We start from the raw sequence: 27,340 nt of genomic DNA, 5'->3' as shown, positions 1-27,340 counted from the left end.
CGTGCCTGCGTGGCACATTTGTGACACTAAGTGTGAAAAAAACATTTCTGAAACCTGACAGCTTCACATCACTGTACTGTCATGTTGCAAATCTAAGAATAGTCTGACATCTGCAGTGGTGGTAAACAGTTCAGGGTTCACTCTTCCAGAGTATGCAGGTGTACAGGGTGTGGGTGACTTTGTAACCTTGTTTCCTTGGTGGTTGAATCGTATCCTGGTGACTCTGGAGTTCCCTGGGCTTCTAAAGCAGGTGATCTGCTGGGAGTGGCCCCATTCAAACATCCTCACACTACCATCCTGAGCTCCGGTCAGGTCTTAAACAAAACAGGAAAAAACTCACTGTGACAACAGAATTGCTCATTTTTCCAGTAAACCTCAGTGAGTGTTCAGATCTCAACATGAGGATTTGGCATTTGTTTGTTCCCAACAACATAAAAAAACAGCTTCTACTGCATTATTGATTAAGGAAACTATTCATTTATACATGCTGCAAGAGACGTTTTTTAGACATGCTGGGAATTATAACACCTAAAGGCCTCACAACTCGGTCCCAACGTTGCAGTTTTAGAGTAAAATACACAGATGTAGCGTAAGAGGTCACAAAGCCTTTTGTGAATCAGCTACAAACAAACAAAAAAAAGAAGTTTGTTCTAGTTGCCACGAATTTGCACAAGGGAAAGTTTCTGGGTGATGTAACCATCCATGAAAGCTGTTTTTATCACAAAAAGATGAAGTCTGGATGGCTTTTAAAAAGGCTGGTGCTCTTCTACTCTACACACAGACTCTGTTGTACTTACAGTATGGCAGCGTGGGATGGGAGGTCATTCTTCTCACATTGTTGATATTTCTCTTAATCATCTGGGAGAAGGAAAGCGAAAAGCAGAATAAAAATTTTAGTTAAAAAAATATATATATACCTTGAACATTTTTTTCCCTAAAATTATTGTAACTGATTGTAATTTTTTCCAGTTTAAGTACAGAAAAAATGGAATAATGAAAGAAAAATAAATAAATAAAAATAATACTGTGTTTCAGCTACTATGGCTTTGATTACAGCGTAAATGGATGGATCTTTGAATTTCCACCTAATTTCAAACCATTATCTTCATTCTTGTTTTGGGATGTCAGGATGTAGAGCTGTAGCTGGACAGAATTAAACTTCTTTATTCTCATTAAAATGCCTTGAAAATCCTTTTTTGTTGGTACTATGTTGAGAAAGTGTATTAAGTGAAATAGAAAAACATTCAGTAGTTTAACTTTGTGTCATATCTAATTTGCTTTGTAATTTTTATGTGCCTGTTGTAATAATTAGAATTGGACATCCTTCAGGAGTATTGAGTCCATATTCCATAAATTGCTGAACAGCTGTAACAGATCAGTGACATCAGAATGAAAAGGTGTCTAAAGAACTCAAAGACTAAATAAGGAAGGTACGAAGCAATAAATTATCATCTGTCAACCAAGAACATCTGCATAAGCATACATTAGGTAGTTATTATAGACCTCATCACAACTGATAAGTCTATAAAAAAACTGAGAAAATCCATTCATTTCTGGAAAGCCGACAGGAATTTGATAATGCTGGTAAGGCTATAAATGAGCTAATGTTTAATACTGTTTTAAGCTGCAGCATTAATAGATGGCTGTTCTATTACCATGTAGCATGGAATAAATTACAGTTCAATTACTATTTTCCATTTCACATTGTCCCCAGAGAGACACATGGCAAGTGTTTTTCTTTTCTCTTTTTTCTTTCTTTTTTTGTTATTATCTCAAAATGTTTTCTCCTCCAACTGTCAGCAAATTGTTCGACTGATGACTGAAATAATTGCAATGCAGAGTGGCTCTTATTGTCCAGTCTGCATGAGGGTAATAACTGGTTAAATATCAACAAACATGACTCACATCAACTTGATTCCAAGACACTACACACACTGGAACCAGCTCAAGCTTAGAGTAAAAATAGTTTTTTAAAGATTTCACAAAAACAGGAGAAACTGCAGATTTTGGCCTTGTGTCTCACAAGTAGGCAGCAACACTGTAGTTTTTTGTAAGCAGATAAGGGGAACTAATGTTAGCAGCCATGGTGCTTTTGGCAAACTGGTTGCAGACAAAGATGAATAATTAATGCAAGTCATTTGAACTGCTTTGAGGGTTTTGCTTTGAGTACAAAGAAGGGCAGATTCAGAGCAACAGACAACATCAGTTAATTCCAGAAAGAAGGTATTACACATTATAAAGCCATTGCTTCTTGACTGTAATGAGTATAGAACCTGCAGCACCATGCTGGTACAAACTGTATGCTCCTTATATTACATCTAATCTGAAAGTATTTAAATCAAGCCAAGGATAAAAAAAACAACAAAAACAAACAATAGACATGACCTTTTAATCATCTCTTAAATAACTAAACTAATTCTTTAAAAGTGTTCTTGTTTCATCTCACGAGGCAAATTTCTTATGAAATATTGTTTGCACAGAAGTCATGCGTACGGTGTTATGTGCAAATGATGACTGTTTGGCAAACTCTCATCAGTATTTAGTTTGGTTTGCATTCAACAGACAACTTTGCCTGACTCGGATTATACCATAAAAATGCAGGTTTGGATCTTACCACAGAGGCACCCCTGCCCGTCTGCAGGCCTCCTAGCCACGGCACATTGATTGGTGTGCCGGGGCTGCTGTGGGTGTACGGTGTGGTGCCATGGAGAGCAGCAAAATCATCCCGTGTATGCACCACCAGGAAGTCATCTCCACCAACACTACAGACAGAAAGTAATATATATACATAAAGAATCAGATACCGGAGTTGTGTTCGACAAATTCATTCTGCATTTTCAAGCATTACTTGTTGTCTAATTGTTATATATTATATGCAACAAAACAGCTTTTTTTTTGTTTGCACTGTTCAAATTTAGTGAGATGCGAGTAAATGTGATTGTGCTGTGAGAAATAAAAAAAAAACTAACATTAAGAGCTTGGGTTACACTAACACAAATGTGGAGACTAAAGGTTTAACGGTACATGTGTTTGTATTCGGATTTGTCGGTGTGGAACGTTCGATATGGAACAAAAGTGTACTGAGTTCCCACATGGACGAGTAACTGCCTCTGGCTAACGGACACCATGGCTAGCTACAGTTTTAAGGAGAAATCAGCGTCTGAAGACTCTCTTCCGTTGTTAAAATGTCCTGTCTGGAGCACGTCAGTTTCCCAGGGAAGGATGTAAATGCCGGTTTTGTGTGGAGCTGTGATCGAGATCTGCTCCGCCCTGTAGCCCCGCCCCCTCCACATGTGGAATGAAGCGCGCTCTTGCCAAAAACTTGTTGGATGAACTGTGCTCGAACCACAAAATCAATACGGAAAGCATGACAGCCTTTTTTCCTACGGTGATTAAATTATTTCTCTTTTAAAGAGCCGAAAAAAGAACTTTTGTTATATTTATATTTTCTGACAACATTTGCTTTTAACAATAAACAAATACTATAAAGTAAATAAAATGTAAAATGGTTAAAGGGATTTTACCTTACAGACAGTTTTTACAGACGTTCTCTGAAAATGTGTGCTCATTAAAACAATTATTTTATTAACCAAACGTGTAATAGCCTTGCAACTATTCATATGTTGCATTCTTTTAAATCATACATGCAATTAAAAAACATTGAACTGTGGATTAAATTAATATTTGTACTCGTTTGAGTGAATTTTCTTTTCTCTTTTTTTTTTAAACTTCTCTCCCTCCTTTATAATATGTATGTCCAGATACGGTCCACTAAAATAGAGCGGGCATTTCTCTATTTATGCCATATTTGTATTCATGTAAGAATCTTTTATTGGAGAATTTACTGCAAACAGTTTTCTTTTTTGTTTAATTTTAAATGTCATTAAACATCCTATTTAAACGTTCCTATTTACACCAAAGCCTAGCAGTTTTATGTTTTGCATTTATTCCCTTACTCTACTGAAAAAAACCGAACCATGACCATAAAACCAAGTTCTGTACCAAACTGATTTTGCTGTACTATTACAACCCTAGTGAAAACTCAAGTCAGTACCAGCACTGACAACCAATCACACTGTCCTATGTGTACAATCAGAACAAGTATAAATATGCAAAGACACAAACAAACACACAGGTTGCTATGTTACCCTTTGGCTTCAGTCTCCTCTTCGTCGATCCAAGTCATGATCTGTGTGGCCAAGATGGATGACACATCCAGCTCCTGAATGTCATGTGTGGAGGCCATGACTAAACAATTACGATTTGCCTTGGAGACAAACAAAATCAAGAAGTTAGGAAAAAGGAGTGGAGGAGGACAGAGGGGACGGCAGTGAGGAAAATAGGTTAAGTCTCAGAGCGCCTCCACATCAAACACAATCAATCTGCACTGTGCTCAAGTACCACTGACCCCCCTTCAATTCCCCTTCTGTCCAGTGCTCACATTAGTGTTACGTATCCAAGTATGTTAACGTCATTATCAAAATGTTACTTGTATACACTGTAAAAAAAAATGTGGGCCACAACTAACTATATGATGGGCGGTGCTACTTCATGCTCCTGCTTTTGTTGTGGGTGTACAGATGAGTCTTCCTGCCTATAAACAGATCTGCCTCTTCTCCATATGTCGGACTTCAGGCACAGATGCACTTTAGCATGATAACTAGTGTAAAGGCACTTCTGTTCTCAGACTTTGAACATCTGAAAGTCCACAAGAATGAGACGAAAACTTTTTTCCTGGCTAGACTTTGCCTCTGGTCACAAACCTATCCAAACGTTTGCTTTTAATGACGGAACGAGGATGAATTCCCTTTTATCACCGCTGAGAAAAAGCCAGCAGCAGACGATAAAGAACTGTGTTCAACCACAGGTATCAAGAGTCTGAACCTCTTCTTCTCATCAAACAAAGAAAAACAGGCTCAGCAACAATAAAAAGCTCGGGATATGATGTAAGGGTTGTGCCACCAGACAAAAGACTTCTATCTTTGTCTTGAACTTGGCTCAAGTTAAGACCTTTTTTTCTATTTTTGATTTGATTCAAAGAGAGTTTAAATGCTCCAAATTCAGAATAAACATATTTTAAATCAACATGAACATATATTTTAGCTTCAAAACCTTCAAATCTTCCATTTATCCAAAATTCATCTATGTATTCTGTTTTCTGTTAAATACAACATGACTGAGTAATTTTGAAACAAGGAAACTTATGTTTGTATGTTTATCTTTCCAGTAACAGTAAATAGGATAGAAATTACTGCAGAAAAATCACTACACTACCTTAGTACTAAAACATATTAAAGGTATACATAAAAGGATCTGTCCTTTGCCAGCTGGACAGACCACCATTTTTATGTAATTACCTTTAAATACTCGATTGTTTCCATATAGTATTTTGTATTGTTCGTGGTACCTTGTTAATGGCAAAAGCTGTGATTATGTCAGATTCTTTGTGGATGATCCGTGCTTTTCCTCCAGGGCAGCTCATATCTGACTCCGTCTGTGGCCAGAGAAACACACATACACACAAACACCACGTCACCAACATCAAGATTTAGTCATTACAACTGAAACATGGGCAAACATTTCCTGCAGACAAATATTAGCCATAGTATTGGTTTAATTTCCTTTAAATTATAGAACTGACAAGAGAGAGCCTAACAAATGAATTGTTAAATCATCCACTGATGATGTGAGTCAAGCTAATCCAGTTAATTTTCTTCACTGTATTATGTATGTACCTCATATTTCCATAGAGGAAAATCCTCATCAGGCCAGATTGTTAACCACAGAAGCCAATATAAATTCGATACTGCTAATAGACTGCATAAGCACAACCCCAGAACAGAAAGCAAACATTCACACAGAACCATGGAGGTCCTGTGGGATGTTTACAGTACATCGCTACAGGCTATGCTGCAGCTTGGCATATTGTAGAGAGATTTTTAGAATTTGATGCCAAAGCTACTCAATACAAAATTGAATTAAAGTCTTCATTGCTTTTAGTCATGAGGCAAAGACACGTCTTTTTCTGTCAGATGGAATAAAGTAAAATAAAACTTGACTTGCAGGAATCTAAATATGGTGTTGTGCCATTTTCACAGAGCACATAATCCCTGTAGGATGCAGATTGACTGCGACAGTGTAGGGCCCATTAATGTGAAGCTGTTCAGCTTCATAGCCTGTCCTCTGAGAGACTGGGTTAATTAACACTGAGCCGAATGGAGTACCTATAATGTGGCAGCTTGCAAAGTGAGAGCAAGAGGATTAGGAAATGTCTATAAAGCATCAGGGTAGAGCTCAATGTAAGCTTTATGCTTCAAATTCATATGAATATTTAGGCAGTTAAATGTAAGATTAATCTTAAACTCTCACAGGACATTCAGAGTTCATGACCCTTAAAATACAGATCTTTTAAGATCACGATTTTAACATTTAATATTAGATTTGACAGGACGCATTAGCTACTCAGCGGTAAATGGCAAGTACATGGAACATGATGTGCGTATTCCCATATCCACTGAATGGTACAGTTTCTACCATGCATACCTTAGTGTTACATAGGGCTTTCTTTTGTGTTGGCAGGCTGTAAAGCTGAGGTTAAGACACTGCAAAGTCTTGTGGTAAATTAAACAAATACAAGACCAAATTCATCATGTTTATTCCAATTAGGATCAGCCCTTCACGTGGGATGCTATGGTCCTTTTTTTTTTATTCCACATAAAGGCATGTCAGCAAGCAAAAGGTATATTTGAACTTATTACATTTATTATAAGGATTATTTTCTCTCAGTATCTGTTACTGCATTGCCTGTGCCACTTGTCAGGGACCTTTTCTTTTCAGAATATAACTTTAGTCTAATTTCAATTGGCAAGTATTGCAAAAGATACTGAGGTTTGACAACCAGCCCACACTGCAACACCAAAAGCAATAACTGATCTGAAGTATCAGTACCTGATTGATTCCTGTCTTCTCCATTCCTGAATATTTCATATTGTCAGTCTGGTCCTCAACCGACTTTAGTGATTGGGGAGGCAGCGCAGGGTAGACCCATACACACATACAAAACACACAACAGCAACCATTGATAAACCATGCAAACACACACAGAGACTGAATTATTGTGATGTTAATTAAACAAGAGTGCAATTATTTAAATAAAAATAAAGGCATCAACATGCAACTAGAGGCAGTAATAATACATGGGGTTGGCATGCAGCAAAACACAAATGCACCAACAGGTTGTAAAAGGAATAATGATGCACTTTGCCTGGGGGTACATACAGAAGCACTGTGGATTCTATCCAAGCAACAGTAAAACCTGTTATTCAGTGATGGTTAATGAAGTGAGCCTCATGCAACATGGTGGCGGGCTGCACACACGACGTACCTGATTTGTACCCGGTTTCTTTATAAAGATGTTTTTAATAAAAGTCTCCTGTACTTCTTCCTGCTTGACTAGATATTGCCACAAACGCTTCACTGGCAACGTTGAATACTGGTGACTTCTGGAAATAGATACATAAATATTACATTAATTTACCATGCATATTCATCCACAGTGACTCACAAGCGATGGACACATAGATATAAGATTCAGTGTCATGTTCTAGGACATGTAAACTGAGGATGTGAGGTATGAATCCAGCACCTTTTGACATTAGGAACAACCACCCAAACTCCGGTGATGCCGCAGCAATCTCTTATACATCAGCAGTGATGCTCATTAAACTAGTTGTGCCACTAAGTAAACTTCTGGCATGCCTATGTTAACTTTTGATAAGACATAATGATATTTTGCATGGATGTGTTGCACAAGTAGACTGGGTGGATCTCATCTGATGGACTAAGGGAATACTGAAGGTCTGTACCACAGGTTCTCCAATCATAATACCAAGAAGGTCGTGAACAGTCCAGCACAACGAAAAGCAAAAACACTGAAATTGTCAGAATTCACCAAAATGCTAACAGTTCTGTAATAACACTGAACACAGCATGTAGAACTGTGATGACCTTAAATGCAACATAGTTTGTGTGGTTACACTTTCCCTCACTGGAACTATGGGGAGTGCGAATGGAAAACAGGAATATTTGACAAATATTTGCTGGAACTTTGGATAAAACCACTGAATCATCCTTATGTGGGTTAGTGTCACTTGCTACACTGGCACATGCTAGAGGTTGGTTATCTTCCATATCTTTTGATGGCATTGCCTCTTTGCAAGGTAACAAGCTGTGGGGTCTCACTGCTTCAGTGATTTTGGTAAGTTACACTGTTTTTATTCAGGTTAGGAATGTTTTACTTACAAATACTTCTTTAATAGTACACATATGATGTTTAAATAAAGCTGCAGGGTTATGCTAAAGCATGTCTGTGCCAACGTGCTAATTAGCCAAGTGGTAAACACTGAATGATATGCCTTTAATATGCATCTTGAAGGATTTTCTTGGATAAGCTAAGTGTGTTTATGAGCAAATATGGAATCCACATGTGTCTAAGTCACATTAAGAAGTCATTTATTTAGCTCTGATGTTGCCTAATGGTATTTGTTTTTCCAGATTTGGAAGAGTGTACTGCGAAGACAGAGATGAGTCTCAAGCAAAGTCCGTTTTCTTGTAGGTCTGGAAAATCAATTTATTGTTAGAATATTAGGAAGGCGTGTGTAAAAAGTGGTCTCAGATTTCCTTCAAAGACTGTGAGGTAACTAAACAGACTAGAATAGAAAGACTCATGATCTACTGCTAGTTTCCTTAAGGCAAATTTTTTCTTATCAGTCCTTCATAATTTCACAAAAGGTCAGTCAATTGTGATGTCTATGTAAAGACACCATTTATAAGTGACAAAAAAAAGTAGAAATCTAAATATTATGACAGTACCTGAACGGGGTGTTGGATGGTTCAAATAGAGCTTTGTGTCTGAGCAGGGCGGGGCCAGGAGTGGCACTTTCGTCCTGGAGGTGAGTGGAGATGTACTTGGAAGGAGGGCCCCCAAAGATCTCCAGCCTTTTCTGCAGCACCTGCTCCCAGCGCTGCAGTGTTTTCAGCACAGCGTGACACAGAGGCGAGGCCACAGGCAAATCTGCGTTAAAAAGAAGCAGACACCCACAAAAAAGATGAGTCAGTAAGATTAGTAGTGACAGGCAGTGTGATATAGGGCAGCCAACCATCTCCATGTATTTAAAAGTTAGAGGGTGTGTGCTGTATTTTTTGTGTTTACCTAATAGATCGTATCCTGCCATTGGGTAAAAGGACTTTAGGTTGACCAACACCAGCTGAACCATGGCCAGGCGCATCAAACACCAGCTTGAAGGAAAATAAGTCATAACAAATCAGATTAGTTTTAAAGGTGCCCTCAAAAAAAAAAGAAAAAAAAAAAGAAAAGAAAAAGAAAACTGAGGACATCAGGCTGCATTTAGACTCTAATTGGAGCAGATTTTTTTCAAACCAGCACAAATTAATCCAAGTCACAGGAAGGACAAAAGCAACTGTAAACATTCCAAGGTTTAATCTAAGCATCTTGGCCTGAGATGAAGATGAGTCACTGTGAGCAGTAGCATCCATTTAACCCTGTGTAATTACCTGTATGAATTGTGGTTTGAATGCTCTCTCTGGGGAGAGTTTGGGTCAAACACATCTTCACATTCATCATCTTCATCATCCTCATCTTCGCTGCTCTGGCTTTCCTCAGAGTCATATTCAGCTCCATTTTCTGATGGCGGCAGAACAGGCTGAGAGGCAAAAGAACATAATGAAAATGACAGGGTCACACACTTTTCTTTTAATATAATAAAAATATATTACACTTGAACTCCTTGAATTTGTACAACTGTCCCAACAAAAAGCCAATATGCCCGAGGCAAACTCATTAATTTGATCAATTTTGTTCAAGAACTGAGTTTTTGTTTACTGTTATTAATATTACGGATTACCTTTGCAATAAAGTAATCCCAAATGCTGAGATCTGGCGGGACAAATTTCTCTTTAAAGATGGAGGCAGCTTCTTGTTCCACAACAGCCCCGTGATTGGGACTGGATGGCCCTTCCCGTTCTATCCCGGACTCTTCCCTGGATCCACTGCGTGATGAAAGAAGCCTGAACCGTCTGGACTTCTTGTCTGATCCGCTCGGTGTGCCTAGGGAGACAAGAGAAAGTGTAAAATAGGTTTTTACAAATCCAAAAGGAAATACACCACACAACTATGATTTAAGGTAGATTTAACTAATGGGTCATCCTTGTTGTGATAAAGAGACCCAAATGACAATCACCTGGTGGGGTTGTTACTGTAGGACTGCTGGGTTTCTCTATGATGGGGATCCGGGCACCTCCTCCAAACACTGTCACCCAAAGTTTGCTGTTGAGCGGGTGGGCCACGATGCGAAACAGTTCGTTGCTGGAGTGGGTTGCCATGCCATGAACAAACAGACTGAGGAAGACCGCAGTGAGGATCTCACACAGCAGCACGGCTAAGCCTGGTTGGCTCTCTTCACCTGCGGAGCTCAACAGACGAATAAGACAGGCGATGCCTGAAGAGCAGAAAGAACACACGTCGATTTCTGTTGGCTTTTTTATTAGCTGAACAAAAATACAGAGCATCACACGATGATGTGGCAATCTTTTGTGGCAGCATCACCATCCACACAATTTGTTTTTAGATTTTTTTATTTGAGATCACGTGCTTAGATGAACATATGAATTCAAATCCTATCATTTCATCTAAAATTAAAAGGCCAAACGCTCAAATCTCATCTGATTCTATTATGAATGCTTTGACTGGAAGCGACTTGTATCTCTGCCACTTACATACTTGGTTAAGTTTCTATCATAAAAAGCTAGCTGGATAATTAGCATCTAAGTTGCTAAGTCACTGCATGATGTTCAGCTTCTGTACTCAGAAGAAAAGGAACATTATCATGATTATACATCGTTTTTTTTTTTTTGCTGCACAAAAACATGGAAGGGGAATATCTATATTTAAAAACAACCAGAGAAAGTGGAGAAAAACAAATTGGCTCTTCTTCAGTTGCAACAATTAAGATGAAAATGTTTTTTAGTTCTTTTCAGGAAAATGAGAAAAGGAATTCATTTCGAGACTACAATGACAGTCTTTCATTTTACACCACCACCCTCTTAAGAAAGTTGGCTCACAGCCTTGCTGTTTCTGTTTACAGAATAAATAACACATATTATGTGTAGTGTGTCTTGTGAGTGTTGCCCTAATTGTGTCACAGCCAATCATCCTTTTGCTTAGTTCATGCGGAGCAGGAAAGTTTAGACAGCGCTGTTATTGATTTGCTTTATGATGCAATTTGTATTATTCTTCTAAAAAGCGAATGATATGTAGACTTTAGACTGGCCACAGTATGAGCTTGACAGAACACCCCACATAACATGTTATGATAAAAAAAGCATGGGGGAAGAATTTATTGCATAACAAACTGACCCTGGATGTCCTCAATGTTGATGTACACATTTGAGCACAGATAAAAATAGTCTCTAACAAATACACAATGATTGGTGAGAATCCAACTATTATCTAAACTCCAAATACAAGCAATACAAATAAAATCTAAACACATCACAACAGACCCTACCCATGTTCTTTCCAGGTGCTACCATCAGGCTACTATTATAAAGAACCCCCTGATAAAAACAAACATCTATAGACATCTATTTATTTCTGCCACTATCAGAAACATAAGTAGTAATAGTTTCCTTAATCATTTTTTTATTGCATAATTCACATTTTACCTGATTTTAACTGGAGTGTGTCTAAAGTATTTGTACCATTGTTGTCTTTTATTGTCTCCAGCATGAGAGCCCTGCCTAACATGATTTTTTTCTTAATGACAAAGTTTGTCTGATTCTAATAACACCATTAATCCCAGTTCACAAAAATGTGATACATTAACAGGTCCAGCTATTAATAGGCCTGTCACGATAACAAATTTAGCTGTACGATAAATTTTCTCAGAAATTATCGCGATAAACGATAATATTGCGCAAAGCGCTAATGTGTCATTTTGAGACCATTCTCAACTAATATAATAATAATAATGCAAGTACACATTTTCAAAGATCAATAAACTAAATAAATAAAAGCGCCTTTTTCACATAAGCCGGGACGCCGGCCCAAAAGTAATGCAGCCCACTGGGAATCCTCCCAAACCTCTCGATTAGCCGGCATTGCTCTTAATGTGTATTTTGTCAAATACGCTAGTGTTAACCATTCCCGCTTCTTATCCGCCGATAGTAGTCGGAGGACACGGGGGAGATCCGTCCTCTCCAGGGCCGAAGTGGAGTTGGCTTCGGGGTTAACTCCCAATTACTCTCTTCTCTCGCCGCTCACGGCGTGGAGCACCATAAAAAAAAGGAAACAGCGGTTGTGCTGAGAAACGGCTTTATTATAACGCACCGTTATTGTTTTTCCTGACTGTTCTGCCTAACCGCTCCGTCTCTTCTCTTCACACCTTTTCTTCTTCTGCTACTCTCGTTCCTCATAAGCTCTTCTTCTCCTCCCTCTGCGCTCACGCTCACTCTCACGCGCACTGAGCTGCTGGATCGCACACACAAAGTTAGACACATCGCACAACACTAGTATATAGGCTGACTCTATTTGCGTAATGTGCCTGCGGATTACAGGGGTTATTACGGTAGACCAGGAAGTGGGGGCTTTGTACTGACGTCGTAAGCTAGATGTGTGTGTTCTGCTTACATGTGGGGAGCAGCGAAATGATAAAAGAGGAGGTGCTTGCATCTATTATTTCTCCATTCGACTTATTTACATATTTCAGCATGAGAATCGGAGGTTTAGCGCGAGAGCGTGAGAAGCCACTTAAATGCGCAAGTCTCACGGCCATTGCGTGTTGGCAGCCCTGCAAAACAAATGCGGCTTACCGGCTCGTGCTGCAACATGCTGCAGTCAAGTATGACACCAGAGAGATCACTCCGCAAGAAACCAGAGCGTTGAGTCGAAATACGCCATAGTGAAACCTATTGTCATACACAGTTTATGGTAAAGGGGGGACTAATAAAAATTATCGCGGCCGGCAAACTTATCGTGCTCTTATTTTCTTATCGTTCAATTAATTGACTTATTGCTTATCGCGACAGGCCTAGCTATTAAAAGAAAAACAAAAAACAAACAAACAAAAACTCTGATTGCCTCCTGACCTGCCATGATCTCAATGGAAAGACAGTGTGAATGACTAAAATACTTGATTTTTAAGAGTAAGTTTAACAACTTGTTTTTATTAATTAATGTTGTAATGTTCCCACCAAGGAGTCTGGCTCAGGATGGGACGGATTGGTGCAGTAAACTCTGATCTGTGTTGCGTTTCCACAGCCAACCGTACCCTAACCCAGTAGGTGGCATTTTAGCCAAACAGCTGCAGCTACGTCATAGCGTGAGGTTCCTTCCTTGACTTATAATGAAGAAGAAGGTGACATGGAAACAGAGGAGGAGAATGGCGGACTTCCAGCAGTATGTGTTCTTTCTTTATGGCATGGGGCTTTAAATAACAAAAAATGCCCAGTATATTCAAATACAGCGCTTGTTTTTTATTGCCGAGTTGTATGGAAAGTGACAATTCTTTTGACCAATCAACGGACTGCAGTGTGTCCAGCTCCACCTTTTAGGGTTGAATTAGTAAGATTTGGACCCCAGTGGATGTTTCCTAAAATAGTAAGATTGGGTGGACTGGATATTCTGGTACCCTACCCAAGCTTTGACAGTGGAAATACAAAAAATAAATAAATAAATAAAAAATCTGTACTGACCAGGACCTGTTGGTGGAAACAGGACTAAGGTCACTGGTTCCTGATCCTCAGTGTGTGGAGTTTTACCACTTACAGAAGATTTCAAAATGAGATTTTCATAAAAAAATAATAGCACATTTACAGGATTATTAACAGCCTGTGTGAGGAAAAGGCTCAATAAAGACACAGAAGTACGCTGGTTGCAAAATAAAAAGTGCTTTTGCATTTTACTAAACTGCAGGAAATAAAATCCTTCTTGAAAGAGCAAATATACACTGTGCAAAGAGCTGACGGAGGTGTTTTTCATTAAATCTGCAGAACTCACAGAGGTGTTAACACTATAATCAGACCAACAATCAGGAGCTGTGGCCTACATCACACATTATACAGTGTAAAGGAGCGCTACAAGAGAAAACTGGAGTACAGACTTGGAAAAAAATGCTAAATATGGGGGCTGCAACAACTGACAGCAAAAACTGAAACCGCCCAATGGCAGTGTGCGTTTTTATCCACACATTTTCTCAGCACCAAAAATGCACACATTGTCCTAATCTTCTGAGAAATTGAATTTTTGAGGGAAATTACCACTAAAGGAATACGCATCAGGAAAAAAGGTGCGTAAAAAAGAACTATAGCCTTCAATCTAATGTAATATGTTGTAGCTTTAAACATTTGTAACTCACATTGCTTAATAAAAAAAATAACTAAATTAAAATAGAAAAAACAGGTTTCTTTCTAATCAAATGCTTTAGTTCAAGCCTGCTATCAACTTAACGTTGCCAGCTTAGTGTGTTAAGGAGAAGGATTATCAAGGATATCACTCTTCCCTTTTAGAGGTGCTCTAAAACTTAATTTAATCATCTGTTTCATACCTATGGTGTTATTGTAAGATTTTCTACTGTGTATTCTTGTTACTGTATTGTTATTATGTTCACAGGGATCTGTCTCCAGTCTCTTTGGAGCATTAAAACATAATATGCTACTAATTACATGTCATTAAAATGCAACTCTTTATTTATACTGACAGCAGAACAAATGTGCTTAGAGAGGACTGTTACAATGAAGAGAAGTGCTGAGATGGTCATGTTGCCTTTTTCCCCTCATTTTCTGACTTCTCCTACTTTTAAATCAAAGTAAAAGTTTATTTTGACTGACTTACCTGGCCACTGAGCAGGAGAAGTATTAGGCTGAACAGATTCATCCATGCTGACACTTTTGAGAGGCTGCTTCTGAGACAGCAAAACACTCTGATACACAGTCCCTGTGAAATGGTTGACGTGGCTGTTGGAGAAACAGAAAAACATACCCTACAGCGTTGGTACGAAAACACACAGCAACATTTATATTTAACATGAAAAGCTGGATTGAAAAGTGGAATTCTAAAATTTTGGGTAAGCAGGTGACGTAAATATATAGTTTATAAATATCTCACTTTAAATTATTTAACCTTGTTATGAATTCTGGGTGGTTGTTTCTAGAAAGAAGCACGCTGTCAAGCTGTGTTGTGTCAAGACATGAATGCTAATGTGCTGCATCTCAGGTAACCTGCCTGTCTGAGCTGCTTAGTAACCAAGATGAAATGATTCATTACATAAGAAGTAGTCAAGTTTTCATTGTAGTCAAGGTGTTTTTTTTAAACACATGAATGCCAAAAAATGGACAGTTTTTTTTTGGTCTTAAACAGTATATGGGATGTGTGTGTGTCACCAGGGAGTCTATTAAGTTTCTAACATTCAGTAACATTCATCCTTTTAAGCTTCTGTGGAAAAAAAGATCCAACCATCAAAAAGAATTGAAAAGTCAAAGAGAACGCCATTCAGAGGAAGCTGCAGTCATTGTTCCTGAGGCATTTCTCACAAGGAATGTCATCCACAAAGCTGCACACACACAGAAAACGTGACAAAACCGTCATCTTTAGGGCTTTGAAGATTATATAAGATTTACCTGTTGGTTAATTTACCAATTAACCAAATTAAACAAAGTGAAAAATAAGTTAAATTACTGCTGATGGCAGACACATTTTAAAAATGAACACTCTTCCACTTAAATATTAAAGGTGAATATAGAAAAAAGCAACTCTACATGGTCAACACTCCCACAGGGACTTTATATCATAATTAACACAAAAAAGATTTAAAATAAAATTTGCCATTCTAGTTTAGTTAGAAACTCCCAACCGTTGGTTATAGATAGCTCTGTTGTGTCATGAGTGCATGGATAATGTAGGGTGAATGAAAAGGATGCTAAACCATTTACTCTTTTAATCACATCACTTTGTAGATCAATGTTGGAGAATTTGCTCTGACAAAACACAGAACATCTACATTTTAGCTTATAAAATAATACAGAAATAAATAAAACAACCTCAACCATTTTGACGTAATTTCTATGATAGAAGAAATACTATTTCCGGAGTCACATCACTGTGACTTAAGGTCCCAGTTTGATAAAGCATTACTTAAAACAATTCTGTACATCATGGAGCAATCTGACAGAATCATGACAGGAAGCCACAAAGCAGCTCAACTGTAAGCCAAATGGGTCACTATAAAAAAAAAAAAAAAAAGGAATCCCAGGAGCATTCATCTATCCTAAGCTTGAACCTACTGTGATGTTGTCAAAGTGATTGGAAGTTATGGTACAGCAGTCTTAAATAAACAATGTTGTTCCCATCTGTAGGAACTAAAATCTAATTAAGCATTTACAATGAGAATGACAAACAGCATCCTTGCAGCTTTCATAATTCATATCCAACATGATCAAAATAGACAAGTGACTGTCAGACTGTTGGATACTAAGCCTCCAGCGTTTCTTTTTCCATGCCTTAAATCAAACCACAACATTTTGCAAAAGCAGGATAAAGCAAAGGCTAAATGATTTAAAAGAGATTTAGGTTATTTCTGCAGTCTTTGACTTGAATAGTACTCGTGTATTATGTCATTTAAGGTAACAGGAATCTTATTCCTTTTATTTTATTTGATCATTCAGCTCCAAAACTACTACAGATGCTCTAACTCACACACTTAAATCAATTTTACCCCCATTTTGGCTGAAATACAAAGAACAGGAATAAAATCAGATCATTAATTTCAGATTAAAAATAAAGTATCCTTTTCTGCATACTTAATAGAAAAATAAATTTTTGTTTAAAAGACAATTTGGACTCCTGTGATATACCAGAATGAAATGATCACAAAGACAAAAAAAGCTCACTTGGAAGTGGATCTTTCTCACGCTTAATGTTACTGTGAATGCTGAGCTTTAATCATGAGATGAAAACAGACTGCCAGATGAATTCTAATAGCACTGAAAGTAATTTCTTCTTAGTATTCACACACTGTTTTTATGTCAGAGAAAAAAAATATCTAAGAATACACCTTAGAGATTTATTTCCAAGACGGCAAAGATTTTTCTTTGAAAACAGCTCTGCTTAAAGCACTGCAGCTCCTTTGACATCCTTCTCAGATTTAAATTGCTAGCCTGTGTTTAAAGCTTAAGCTGCACGAAAGGAGGAAAAGTAACTGTTACATCCAGTCACACTGTCAGGTTGGTATACAAGTCTTTCAATTTTCATGCATCAGAATGTAAAATGAGAATGAGTGTTTTCTCTGTCCTGTCCTTGACTCTACAGATTACATTTGTGTACTGTTACTAAAGGCTACTGGGCGGAAACTGTGGATGATATGACTTCGCTGTCAGAACTTTTCCATCTATTCCATCATTTAAAGTGTGTCAGATGATTCAGATTATATTCAAGGAAAATTGTTTACTGGGAAACTCACCTGTATATGTGTTCATCACAGAGACACTGATATATACAAGCAGACAATGAAGCGGCCAAGGTGTGCATCACATAGATCTGAAATATTAAATAAAAAACATGTATTATTAGTAGGTATGTCAGTCATTCAAAAAATGTAATCGTGATCATTGCATGACTGTCCTGAGTTAACTCGCAATCTATCTCAAATTGCGCCGATTTTTTTTATGTTTCTAAATTTAACATAGCAGGATATTTATCATGTTTTAAATACTCCTGTAAGCAGTTATGTACCTGCAGTTACAGAATAAGGCATGTTAGTTACTTTACACATCTGAGGTTGAATGACTCAACCCCTTAACTCACACACTTTCTTATACCACCTCTGACTTCTCTCACTTTCATTACTATGAACAGGAGTAAATTGCCTGCAATGCTCTAGCATAATTTCCAACCAAAGAAAACTAGCACAGTTCAAAGGAATTTGTGGTAAGTCGTCATTAACGCCTTAATTTGATCAATGCCTTAATTAAAAGAATTCTTCTCTCCTTCAGCACACTAGATTATTGCAGTTTTACAGCACACACACAACACTGCTGTTCAATCACACTTTCCCACGAAGGTAATGAATGGATAAAAATATAACTGTATGCAGCAAATTAAGCATAAATCAAAACATTATGATGCAGGTCTTTCAACATACAAATGAATGTACAGTATGAGTCACATCACTAAATAAAGAAGTTGTTTTTGAAGCATGAAAAATATTTCCTTTGAGATAAAAAATATTTATATATTTTTTTAATGTTTCATATTTCTCAATAGTTCAGTTTGTTTAATTAAAATGTCAATTCTAGCAATAATAAGTAAATAAATAAAATAGAATAAAGCCTACGTCTAACCATCGGGAGGGGTAATAAACGTACTGGCTCACCTCATTATTAACAACATCAGGATGTGGAGGAGAGTCAAGGGCATTGATGGTCTGCAAGATGTCATGAGTCAGGTTGGTCAGGTAGACGGTGGGGTTGGCCACCACCGTCTTTACATTGAATGTACAAGCCATGAGGAGAGGGATAGAGGTGGGCTGGGAACTCTGTGTTATTATGGACTTGATAGAGTAGTCCTGTGGGCAGAGGTCAAAATATGTCACATCATTACAGTACACTTGCATAAAACTGAATATCAGATGCCATCATTTAATATGCAATTCAGCACAGACTTCATTCTCTGCTAACTTAAAAATGTTCTAAAATGTAAAAAACACCAAATCTGTAATTTGTTTAAACTTTTAACAGACGAGTAAAAAAAAAAAAAAAAGAAAGATGGACCCTGCCTCACCGTTCGGTGCCAAACTCAGAGAACTGTGAAGAAGTTAGTTATATTAAAAAAAACTAACAAAACAAAACCCAAAAACAAAACTCAGATGTATGATACTATGTGAAAACCATGAGATACACAATCAAAAAGTAAAAGCTATGAAAGCTAGCGTTTGTCACTTTAGGAAAATCTATGCTACCCTCAGGAAATGTTTGTCCCAGGAGAACTGAAGTTATTTCAGCAGGACAAAACTTAAACCAAACCAGAACTGTCTCCCATTTAAAATATCATGGCGCATCATGAAGACGAGAATCAACCACAGATAGTTAAGTACCTGAGATATTACATTCAGCAAGAATAGGTACATTTTCCTTTAACAAATCTGCAACGATGAGCATCCTTAGTTCAAAAAGCATCACTAAAGGAAGGGTGTTGTAACCCAACGGTACATTCTAACTTTTTTCTCCTTTTGTTTCTGCTCTTTGCACAAACTTTTACATTTAATGTAAAAAATATTTTCTAAATTACATTCATTTAACTATATATAAAAGTATTATTTCTGTACTTGTTTCTTTTATATTGAGATTCAAACTACATAATAAATTACAAATCTAAGTTTTAAGTGCATTTTAGTAAAATTCCCAACCTTTCTGAGAACAGATGATTAAATATAAACTTTCAAATCTTACAAACCTAAATGTGACACCAAAGAGGCTTTAAAAAAACAGCATGAATAGGTATTCACTCAACTTTCTCGTTTCTAGCCTAGAGGGTTTAAAAGACAACTCACAGAGAGAACAGGAAACTGAGAGGAGCTGCTTTGAACCTTCGGAACAGCATCCTTTTCCTTCGCTATAATACACACGGCTGAATGAATGGAATCAAGGTGAGCCAACTGCTGGATATGTCAAACAATTTCAACAAGATTTTAACAAGATTTCTTCGGTGAATGTGTTATTGACAGTTAAAGAGCACAAAAAGAAGAAAAAAAAACTGACACATGAGGTGTGTGTGGTTTTGAGTGCATAAATTCTTGAACAGTTGGTGTGTGTAAGGACACCACAGGCTTCTTTTTGTCATCCTTGATGAAAAACCCTCAGTTGTCACTTACCCACTTAAGAGGAACGCTTCACACTGGAGATCAAGACAAAGGAAAAATACAAAAATTGTTTTGACAAAAATGAAGAAATTTCACAACTACGGGAGCTGGAAGAAACAGAAATCCAAGCGGGAGAAGGGGAAGGACCCCCAGTGCCTGATGACTGAGCTAACACAGTTAAAAGCGCAGTTCCATCATCGGCTCAGTTTTTCATCACCTAAAATTGTGCTTAAATTTTCTATAATAAGCCTGAGGCAGAATCTCCCACAGGAGCTTGGGAACTTAGAACAACCTGTCTGCTTATTGCTGGAGGTGTAACGACGATAATCGGTGCACTAGAACTTGGTCTAAGTGTTTGTGTCTATCATGGGATTCTTGTTGCATTAAATAAAGCTTTTTAAATCGTTTTCTAAATTTATTTCAAGTGTGCTTGGATGCTAATCTACTCAGTATCTTACCTTTCAAAGAGAAAATGCCATCAGGAAATTAAACAGCTCCGTTCACTGGTGTTTAGGAAAAGTCCATTAATGATTATTATCTTTTTACCTCTTTCTGCATTAAGATATGCTATTGTACACCTTCTTAATGATACTCATATCTATATAATAAGCAGTAATTACAATGATCAGCGTAAATCTGAAAATGTGGTCATCTGTAATATTTAGAATCTCTCAGGGATATTTGGGCTAATATTTGCCACAAACTAGCCATGAACAGATGTTTGGTGGTTAACAGCCACTTACTCATAGATTTAAAAAAAACTAATTTGTTAATTAGTGAAACTATAACCGACAGATTCTGCTATATTTTCATAAAACATAATCTATTAATCATTAAACACTACTTTACATTAAATCTTTAAAAAATCTAAATAAAAAAAAGGCTGTAGCATGAGAAAATCCTCCCATCAACAACCACAGTTATAACAAGGTTCTAAATAATTAAATAACTGTTTTATCACCAGCAAAGTCAAGATGAAAAGACCCGTTTTTCAGTGGGAACTGATAAAATGTCAATGAGATGTGGCTGCTTCTGAAGAACTGTCATGCCCTGCCTACCAGTGGCCTTTAGTGTGCATCTGTGCATGTTTTATTCACCTGGTGAGACTCCTGAAGCAGCAATATGAGCTCCATGCGCACAGAAGCCAGTCCTCCACCTTGGGAGCCGTGCAAGCTGCAGTAGCTCAGAAACATCCTCAGTAAATGCTGGTTACTTTGCAGCCAGTGTCTCCTGCTCCTCTGGCTGTCACCACGGGGGCTCCCAGGCTGAAATGCATTTTTTAAATTTACTCCTTTTGTGTAAAATTTATTAGTTACAATGACAGTGATCAGTATTCAAACAAAAGCCCCACAGTAGTATGCTAAATATTTTTCAAGCAATGTACAGAGCTTAAGCTGTTATGTCCACAATAATGAACTCTATTTTAAATGTGAGGAGAGACTTTTTCATGCTAACAAGAGAAACAAAAGTCTGATAAACAGAGGTCAAAGGATAAGTGGTATAAAACACACCTTCTATAAATGTCACTAGATATTGTGCTGTTGTCTACATTTTTCATTACAGCAAGATATCAACACTCACCTGTTCTTCCTCTACTAATCCAGAAACATGAGCATCGCCCTGGACTGACAGCTCTGGCAGACAGGGTGTGTAGCTGCAGCAATGCTGGAGAGCCACCACCTGGAAACAGAACTTTATCTTAAATCTCTTACGTACCAAAGATTTACCAAAAATAAAAGAAAACCACTGGCTAAATAAAAGACAATAAAATGTTTAAACAATGATTAAAAAAAACTAGAAATGAGTGGAGAGTACTGAGTGATATTAAGTTTACAAATTAGTTTAACGATAACAATCAACATTAAACCAATAACTGCAGTGAAAATTTAAGGAAGTCTGTAAAATCGTTTGTTTTTACCTCTCTTTCTAACCATTGGCAGAGCTGGTAACGCAGCTTTCCTGCATCCAGCTCATACCCTGTTGACAGCGTCCGGAGCTCATTTGTCATAATCTTCAAGCAAGCTGTGAACTTAAGTTGGGTCACCAAGATGTCATCAGATGGAGCAATGAAGTCATTGCTGTCTTCACTGCCCTCACTTGTCACAGTTTCCATTATTGTGGACAAGCCGTCCTGAGTGTCCTGAAATACACTGTTGTCTGCATTTCTAGCCCCTTGTCCTTCTTTAGTTTCTTCTTGATTTTCCTCCTTCTCATCATCATCTTCTTTGTCACTGTCCCACTTCAGCTCCAGAGGCTCATCTGGAAGGGTCATTGATGGCTGGCTCCAATCAAAACTCAACACTGAATCTGACTGGCTGTTGGATAAGCTGTTTCCACCTGTCTCATAGCCATTCAGAGCTGGTGGAGACCAGTCTGGGTCTGATGCTTGTCCATTCCTACTCCCAACACTGAGTTCAGCTGAAATTCCCGTATCCTCCTGGTTGGAGTGCTTGGAATGCTTGTGGACTTTGGGCATCTTGGACAGAATTTCAAGTGCTAGCATGGGGCAGCCAGCATGCAGGTGTGCATATGCAGCTGTGAAAAACAGCCTTCTCTCATCCAGGCTAATGGAGTCGGCCCTACGAACTTCAGTGGTCAAGCCAACTTTAGCCTTATCTGAAAAGCCAAAATGGCGGCGGAGGAGGAGTGGGTGTGTGCGGAGGTAGATGTAAAAGTTGAAAACCTCAGGGTTACACAAAGACACGGCAGAGGAACCTGTAATAGATGGAAAGAGGCAGGAAATTGTATTTTATTTGTGTCAGTGGCAAATATCAGCCGCTCTGACAGCACCTGAATCACCTGGATCAGAAACAGAGCAACAACTGACCTGACAGAGACTCTGCTGAGCTTCAAGACAACCTCATTCATGCAGGTGCAGAAGCACTTGACAAATTGTACTATGCATTCACTTAAATGTAAATTGAGACCACAGCAAGCACTAAAAAGCCTGAGAGAGGCTGGAGGGCAAGAAGGTGAAGAAATAAAGTTAACTTTTTAAATGAAAATCAACTGTGATTTAAAAACATTATTTATGAAATACGTGTAGCATTGGGACGCTAATCCGGGACTGGTTTAACTTTTAACTCAGAAGGTTCATATTTAGTTCAAGAATTCATTTATTCTTAAAAGATTATTTCTGTTTTTGCTTTTCACCTTTCAGTAAGGTTATATAAGGTTTTCCATATTATAGTACTACATGCAGTACATGTTGTTCAGGACAACCCCACTTTGGATGAGAGTATAACTGGAGAGAGCAGTTCAGCTACTCATCTGAAACTCCTTCTGACAGCATATACGACGTGCATATGGTATGCATATACTGGTTCCCATAGCACTGTTGTCCCCAAAAAAAAAAAACAAGGGAGGGAGGAAAAGAAAGAATTAAAAAAATATACCAGATACTAAATAAAACTACTTTTAATAATGAAAAAACCAAGGTTGACTTTGATGCTAAAGGGATCAGGGTAAGGGGAAAAACCTCCTTCAAGCTCATGAATTCAGCTGCTTTCTCAAAAAGTTATGGACGGATTCAGATAAAATCGTCTGGAATAAAGAACAAGTTATTACATTCTGGGGGTGCTCCGGATCACCACCTGGTTCTTAATAATGGGGAAACAGGGATAGGATTAGAGGTTACCATTAGAGCTTCTAACTCAAAAATGGAGTTAGAAGTTCACACGCACACACACACACAAAAAAGGCTTGGCATAGGCCTGCTCTCTGAGTGTTTCTAGTTTACTTATTCATTTAGCCTCTGTATTAACTAGAAAAGGTTTAACTTAATCTTTTATTTCTGCTAAAGTATTAATCTACTTTGCTATTTTCTGTTAAAATAAAAGAAAAAATGTTATATTTTACAGTAAATTGTTGATGATGAAATCTTTTTTAATAATGCAGTCTAGAGGCTCTTTTTAGTGTTAGTGTTCCTGTTTTTAAGTTTACATTTTTAAAAAGTGTATAACGTTTTAAACTTAAAAACCCTGTATTTCATAAACATTCTAATTCTCTTGATCTTATAATTTACCCCTGGGATTGATCAAATATTTCTCCATTTAATCTGTGTTATCCTCTGCGATATCAAGTAAGGAACATTTTCCATACCGAGTTAGAATGGTTATTGTGACAACCCTACCCCATACGTAACCATACATCTGGCTCTTGAGACTCTAGTTGGCTTGTTTTAGCAGATTCTCATTGAAATGACCAATTTAAACAAACTAGTTTTGATGTAAAAATTACATCAACAACACATGGATTACCCTGTACCCTATCAAAGGAAAACAGTAAGAATTAGTGTAAAAGTTGAAACTCGTAAGCAACAGAATTCTATATAATAAATAGAGCTAACACAAATTATTAATGCTTACTTGTGAGCAAAACAAAAAAGAGAATAAAGAACAGTGCAGACAAGGCGCAGCAGAAGACGCACCAGTGTCATATTTACTCTCGGAAGTCCTCGTGCTTTTGCAGTTAGCAGGCTGCTCGATAAGAGTGTCCAGTGCTCTGCTGTAGTCCTCCAGAACCCAATGAGCTATGCTTCGAAGGAATGGATCTGGATGGGGTGGAATCTAAAATATGGCCTAAATTAGTTTATTATTTTTCCATGAAAGGATTGTTTTAAACAAACCTATGAAGACAAATCAAATATAACATACAAGTAAAAACACTCAAACTCTTCACCTGTTTGTCTTGTCCCAAAACATGTCTCTGAAGGATCTTTTTGTATGTGGATGCTGATTCAAACTCAGACTCGTACAGTCTAGAGATCACCAGGGCCAGCTGCAGGTCCTGCATTTTCTCTAAACACACCTAGTGGATGAAGGAAAGCATTCACATGCTCATTTCAACATGATTTCTGCTTTGAGAACAGGACTCAGTGTGTCATGCAGCATATATTCAGGATGCACAGTAGTACAGCAAGATGTGATATTCTGAAGTTAAACCTTTAAAAGAAAAACCTCAAAGTACACAAATAAAAAATACAAAGCCTGTGCTCACAGCAAAAAGCGTGTAGATAGTTTAAGTTGTTCAGCATGAGAATGTGTGAGGTGCATTTCAATGAGACTACCTCCCAGCCAGAGAGAGCAAGCAAAGTCAATGATAGCCCTTTGCCTGGGTGACGCTCATTTCCATAAAATGCTCAGAGAGGTTACAGTTACTCGTGCAGATGAAATATTGTGGCTCATTGCTTAAGGGGGCCATTGAAGCAGAAACAACCTTAATAAATAAAAATGTAATCAAGATGACCTGTGGTAGCCCCCTGATATTGATAAGTTCACATTCCTGTGGCTTAAAATAACTCATATGGATGCCTTTGGCCAGAATAACTACCAAGCACTGCGTGTACACAGTACCAAAAAAATAAAAACACTGAGAATATTAAGTGTTGAGCATCCCCTTTTCCTAAGCGTTAATAAGAAAGAGGTCAGCCTGTTTTATGAACCAACAGGAGGAGCGACTACAATACCCAAGAGTCAGCTGCTACCATCAAAAATTCCTTTGTACATTTTGCTGAAAACTTATGACTAAGATACTGCAATAGGAATGTACTGAGGTACTTTAATAATGAAAGAAATGCACCAAATACTGGTTGAGTGGTCTAAATTTGTAAAGATTTTTCTCTCATTTTTTTGTTACCATTTAATTAAACAGTACCAAAAATAAAAAATCATCAGGGGCTTAATGAAATGGTTCATGAACGAAATAGAGATGTACTTGACTCACACTGAAAACCTGGTTTCTTACAAAACTTTATGAAACTGGGAAGTGTTGAAAGAAGAAGTCCTTAAAGGAAACATTTTGTCATGTCTATTTTCCACTTGCCTCCACAGCATCCTTAAGGGACCCAGCTAGAAGAAAAAAGGCTGCAGAATGCTGGAACCGCTGCTTTCCCAACAGAGAGAAGGCATTTTTCAGTGCTGCTTTCCTCCACCTGTCCTCACTGAAGTTGTTGCGGAAAAAGTCTGTCATTTTTGCATTCTTCTGAGACCTGAAGAGAAAGACATTCAAACAGCATCAGCATGTCCCTGGGCTTCAGTGATCTGACAGGACTAAGTTTGTATAAGGGCAACGTACAAAATCATTCCAATTCTGCCTACCTGTACAGTCCCCAAACCACTGCCTTCTTTTTCAGTGCGAGGTAAAATATAGCTGCATCCAAAGGATCATTGTTCCTCTGGAAAGAAGCCTTGGCAACCTGACAAAAAAAGGAGGGGGAACAATACATTCAGCTAACGCCCCCACAACCTCAGAATATACGACGTTTTGTAAAGAACAAGTTGTAGCTTTATGGGGTATTTCAGGCGGTAGCTCACTCTGCCATGGTGACACATTTTGTTGCAACCTCAGCTAAATTGTACTTTCAGAAACCTGACAGATTCATTTAAAAATTGAACAATCACTGAAAATACGGGCTTACACACAAACAGCCTTTATGTGTGAGCTTTGCTCCCAAACACACAATCCACAAATTTAGATGATTAACTGTATGAGCACTTTAGAATTCAGATTAGAACTGAAGTGATGATGATGATTAATAATGTGATCCATTGCTGTACCTTTTCAATACACCTGCGTAGCTTGTCAGTGCTGCGCAGCCACCAGCCAATCCCCATAGAGCGCAGCTCAGGCCAGGTGGGCTCTCCCTTCTGCAGGGCAGGCAGCATGTTCAGCAGCTCCTCCTCGGCTTCAGAGTGGAAAGCCCAGGCATAATGACAGGTTGACAGGCCTGCAGATAGAAAACAATAATAAAAAATAATAAAACAAGTAAAAGTTGTAAAAGGATGTTGGCTTGATTCTATAAATGGAAGTAAAGGAGGGGTTAAGCAAAGAGTTTCCTCTTAGCAGCTATAGTGTTGGGACATCAAAGGGAGGCAGTGAAGATTGCCCAAAGGTGACTTCAAAGCAGTAGTTGACTGTGGTTTGTTAACTTCTCTAAATGAGACTTGCAGTCAAGTATTCAAACTTGAGACCATCAATATTCTCTTCTCTCTGTAGCTTAAGCGCCCCTTAAGAGTTATTCTCCTGATACCTTAATGAGCACCACAGCTAAGTCTGAAGGAGAGCAGGAAAAAATGGCACTTTATGCAACAACACAGAAGCAAAATTAATAGCAAGAGTAAAAGTGAGTGTGCAAATTGAGGGGCTTATTACTATCTAGCCATTACAACACAACACCAAATAAAGCACAAGAAAAACTTCACAAAAATCAGTGCTTGACCTTGTCGTAGCAGCTGTGCTCTGTGTGCTGGAGGCAGGGAGGTTGAGAGGAAGGTATGGAGTCTGACAGCCAGCAAGAATTTTAGACCACACTCATCCAGCGTTTCGCCGCCTATTAAATGAAGTCCAAATATTGAAATATTATGGTGTGAAAGGAGAGCTTATGATTTAATTTAGATGAACTTAAACAGCCT

At 38.0% G+C, this 27,340-nt stretch overlaps 1 protein-coding gene across 3 annotated transcripts in view; it reads right to left on the bottom strand.

Annotated features, from left to right (window-relative positions):
- Positions 1-27,340, bottom strand: part of LOC121649103 (dmX-like protein 1) — a 56,712-nt gene that overhangs the window by 6,992 nt on the left and 22,380 nt on the right. For 2 of the 3 annotated variants that reach the window (XM_041999661.1, XM_041999662.1), the window contains exons 23-46: positions 27,148-27,258; positions 26,486-26,655; positions 26,027-26,124; positions 25,752-25,917; positions 24,609-24,737; positions 24,358-24,496; positions 21,847-22,643; positions 21,510-21,608; positions 21,026-21,193; positions 18,444-18,635; positions 17,532-17,608; positions 14,909-15,030; positions 10,260-10,517; positions 9,924-10,126; positions 9,574-9,722; positions 9,212-9,297; positions 8,872-9,073; positions 7,385-7,502; positions 6,949-7,011; positions 5,408-5,494; positions 4,149-4,267; positions 2,615-2,762; positions 798-858; positions 187-314 (exon numbers count right to left, since the gene is read on the bottom strand). In XM_041999661.1, coding sequence (XP_041855595.1) covers positions 187-314; positions 798-858; positions 2,615-2,762; positions 4,149-4,267; positions 5,408-5,494; positions 6,949-7,011; positions 7,385-7,502; positions 8,872-9,073; positions 9,212-9,297; positions 9,574-9,722; positions 9,924-10,126; positions 10,260-10,517; positions 14,909-15,030; positions 17,532-17,608; positions 18,444-18,635; positions 21,026-21,193; positions 21,510-21,608; positions 21,847-22,643; positions 24,358-24,496; positions 24,609-24,737; positions 25,752-25,917; positions 26,027-26,124; positions 26,486-26,655; positions 27,148-27,258 — 3,890 coding nt within the window. The remainder of the gene's footprint in view (positions 1-186; positions 315-797; positions 859-2,614; positions 2,763-4,148; positions 4,268-5,407; positions 5,495-6,948; positions 7,012-7,384; positions 7,503-8,871; positions 9,074-9,211; positions 9,298-9,573; positions 9,723-9,923; positions 10,127-10,259; positions 10,518-14,908; positions 15,031-17,531; positions 17,609-18,443; positions 18,636-21,025; positions 21,194-21,509; positions 21,609-21,846; positions 22,644-24,357; positions 24,497-24,608; positions 24,738-25,751; positions 25,918-26,026; positions 26,125-26,485; positions 26,656-27,147; positions 27,259-27,340) is intronic. The other variant, XM_041999663.1, reaches the window with a different exon arrangement.

The sequence above is a fragment of the Melanotaenia boesemani genome, chromosome 11, assembly GCF_017639745.1.
Source record: "Melanotaenia boesemani isolate fMelBoe1 chromosome 11, fMelBoe1.pri, whole genome shotgun sequence".
NCBI classification, from domain to species: domain Eukaryota; kingdom Metazoa; phylum Chordata; class Actinopteri; order Atheriniformes; family Melanotaeniidae; genus Melanotaenia; species Melanotaenia boesemani.
The sequence above is the reverse complement of the archived record's forward strand: the minus strand, read 5'-3'. Positions and strand labels throughout refer to the sequence as shown.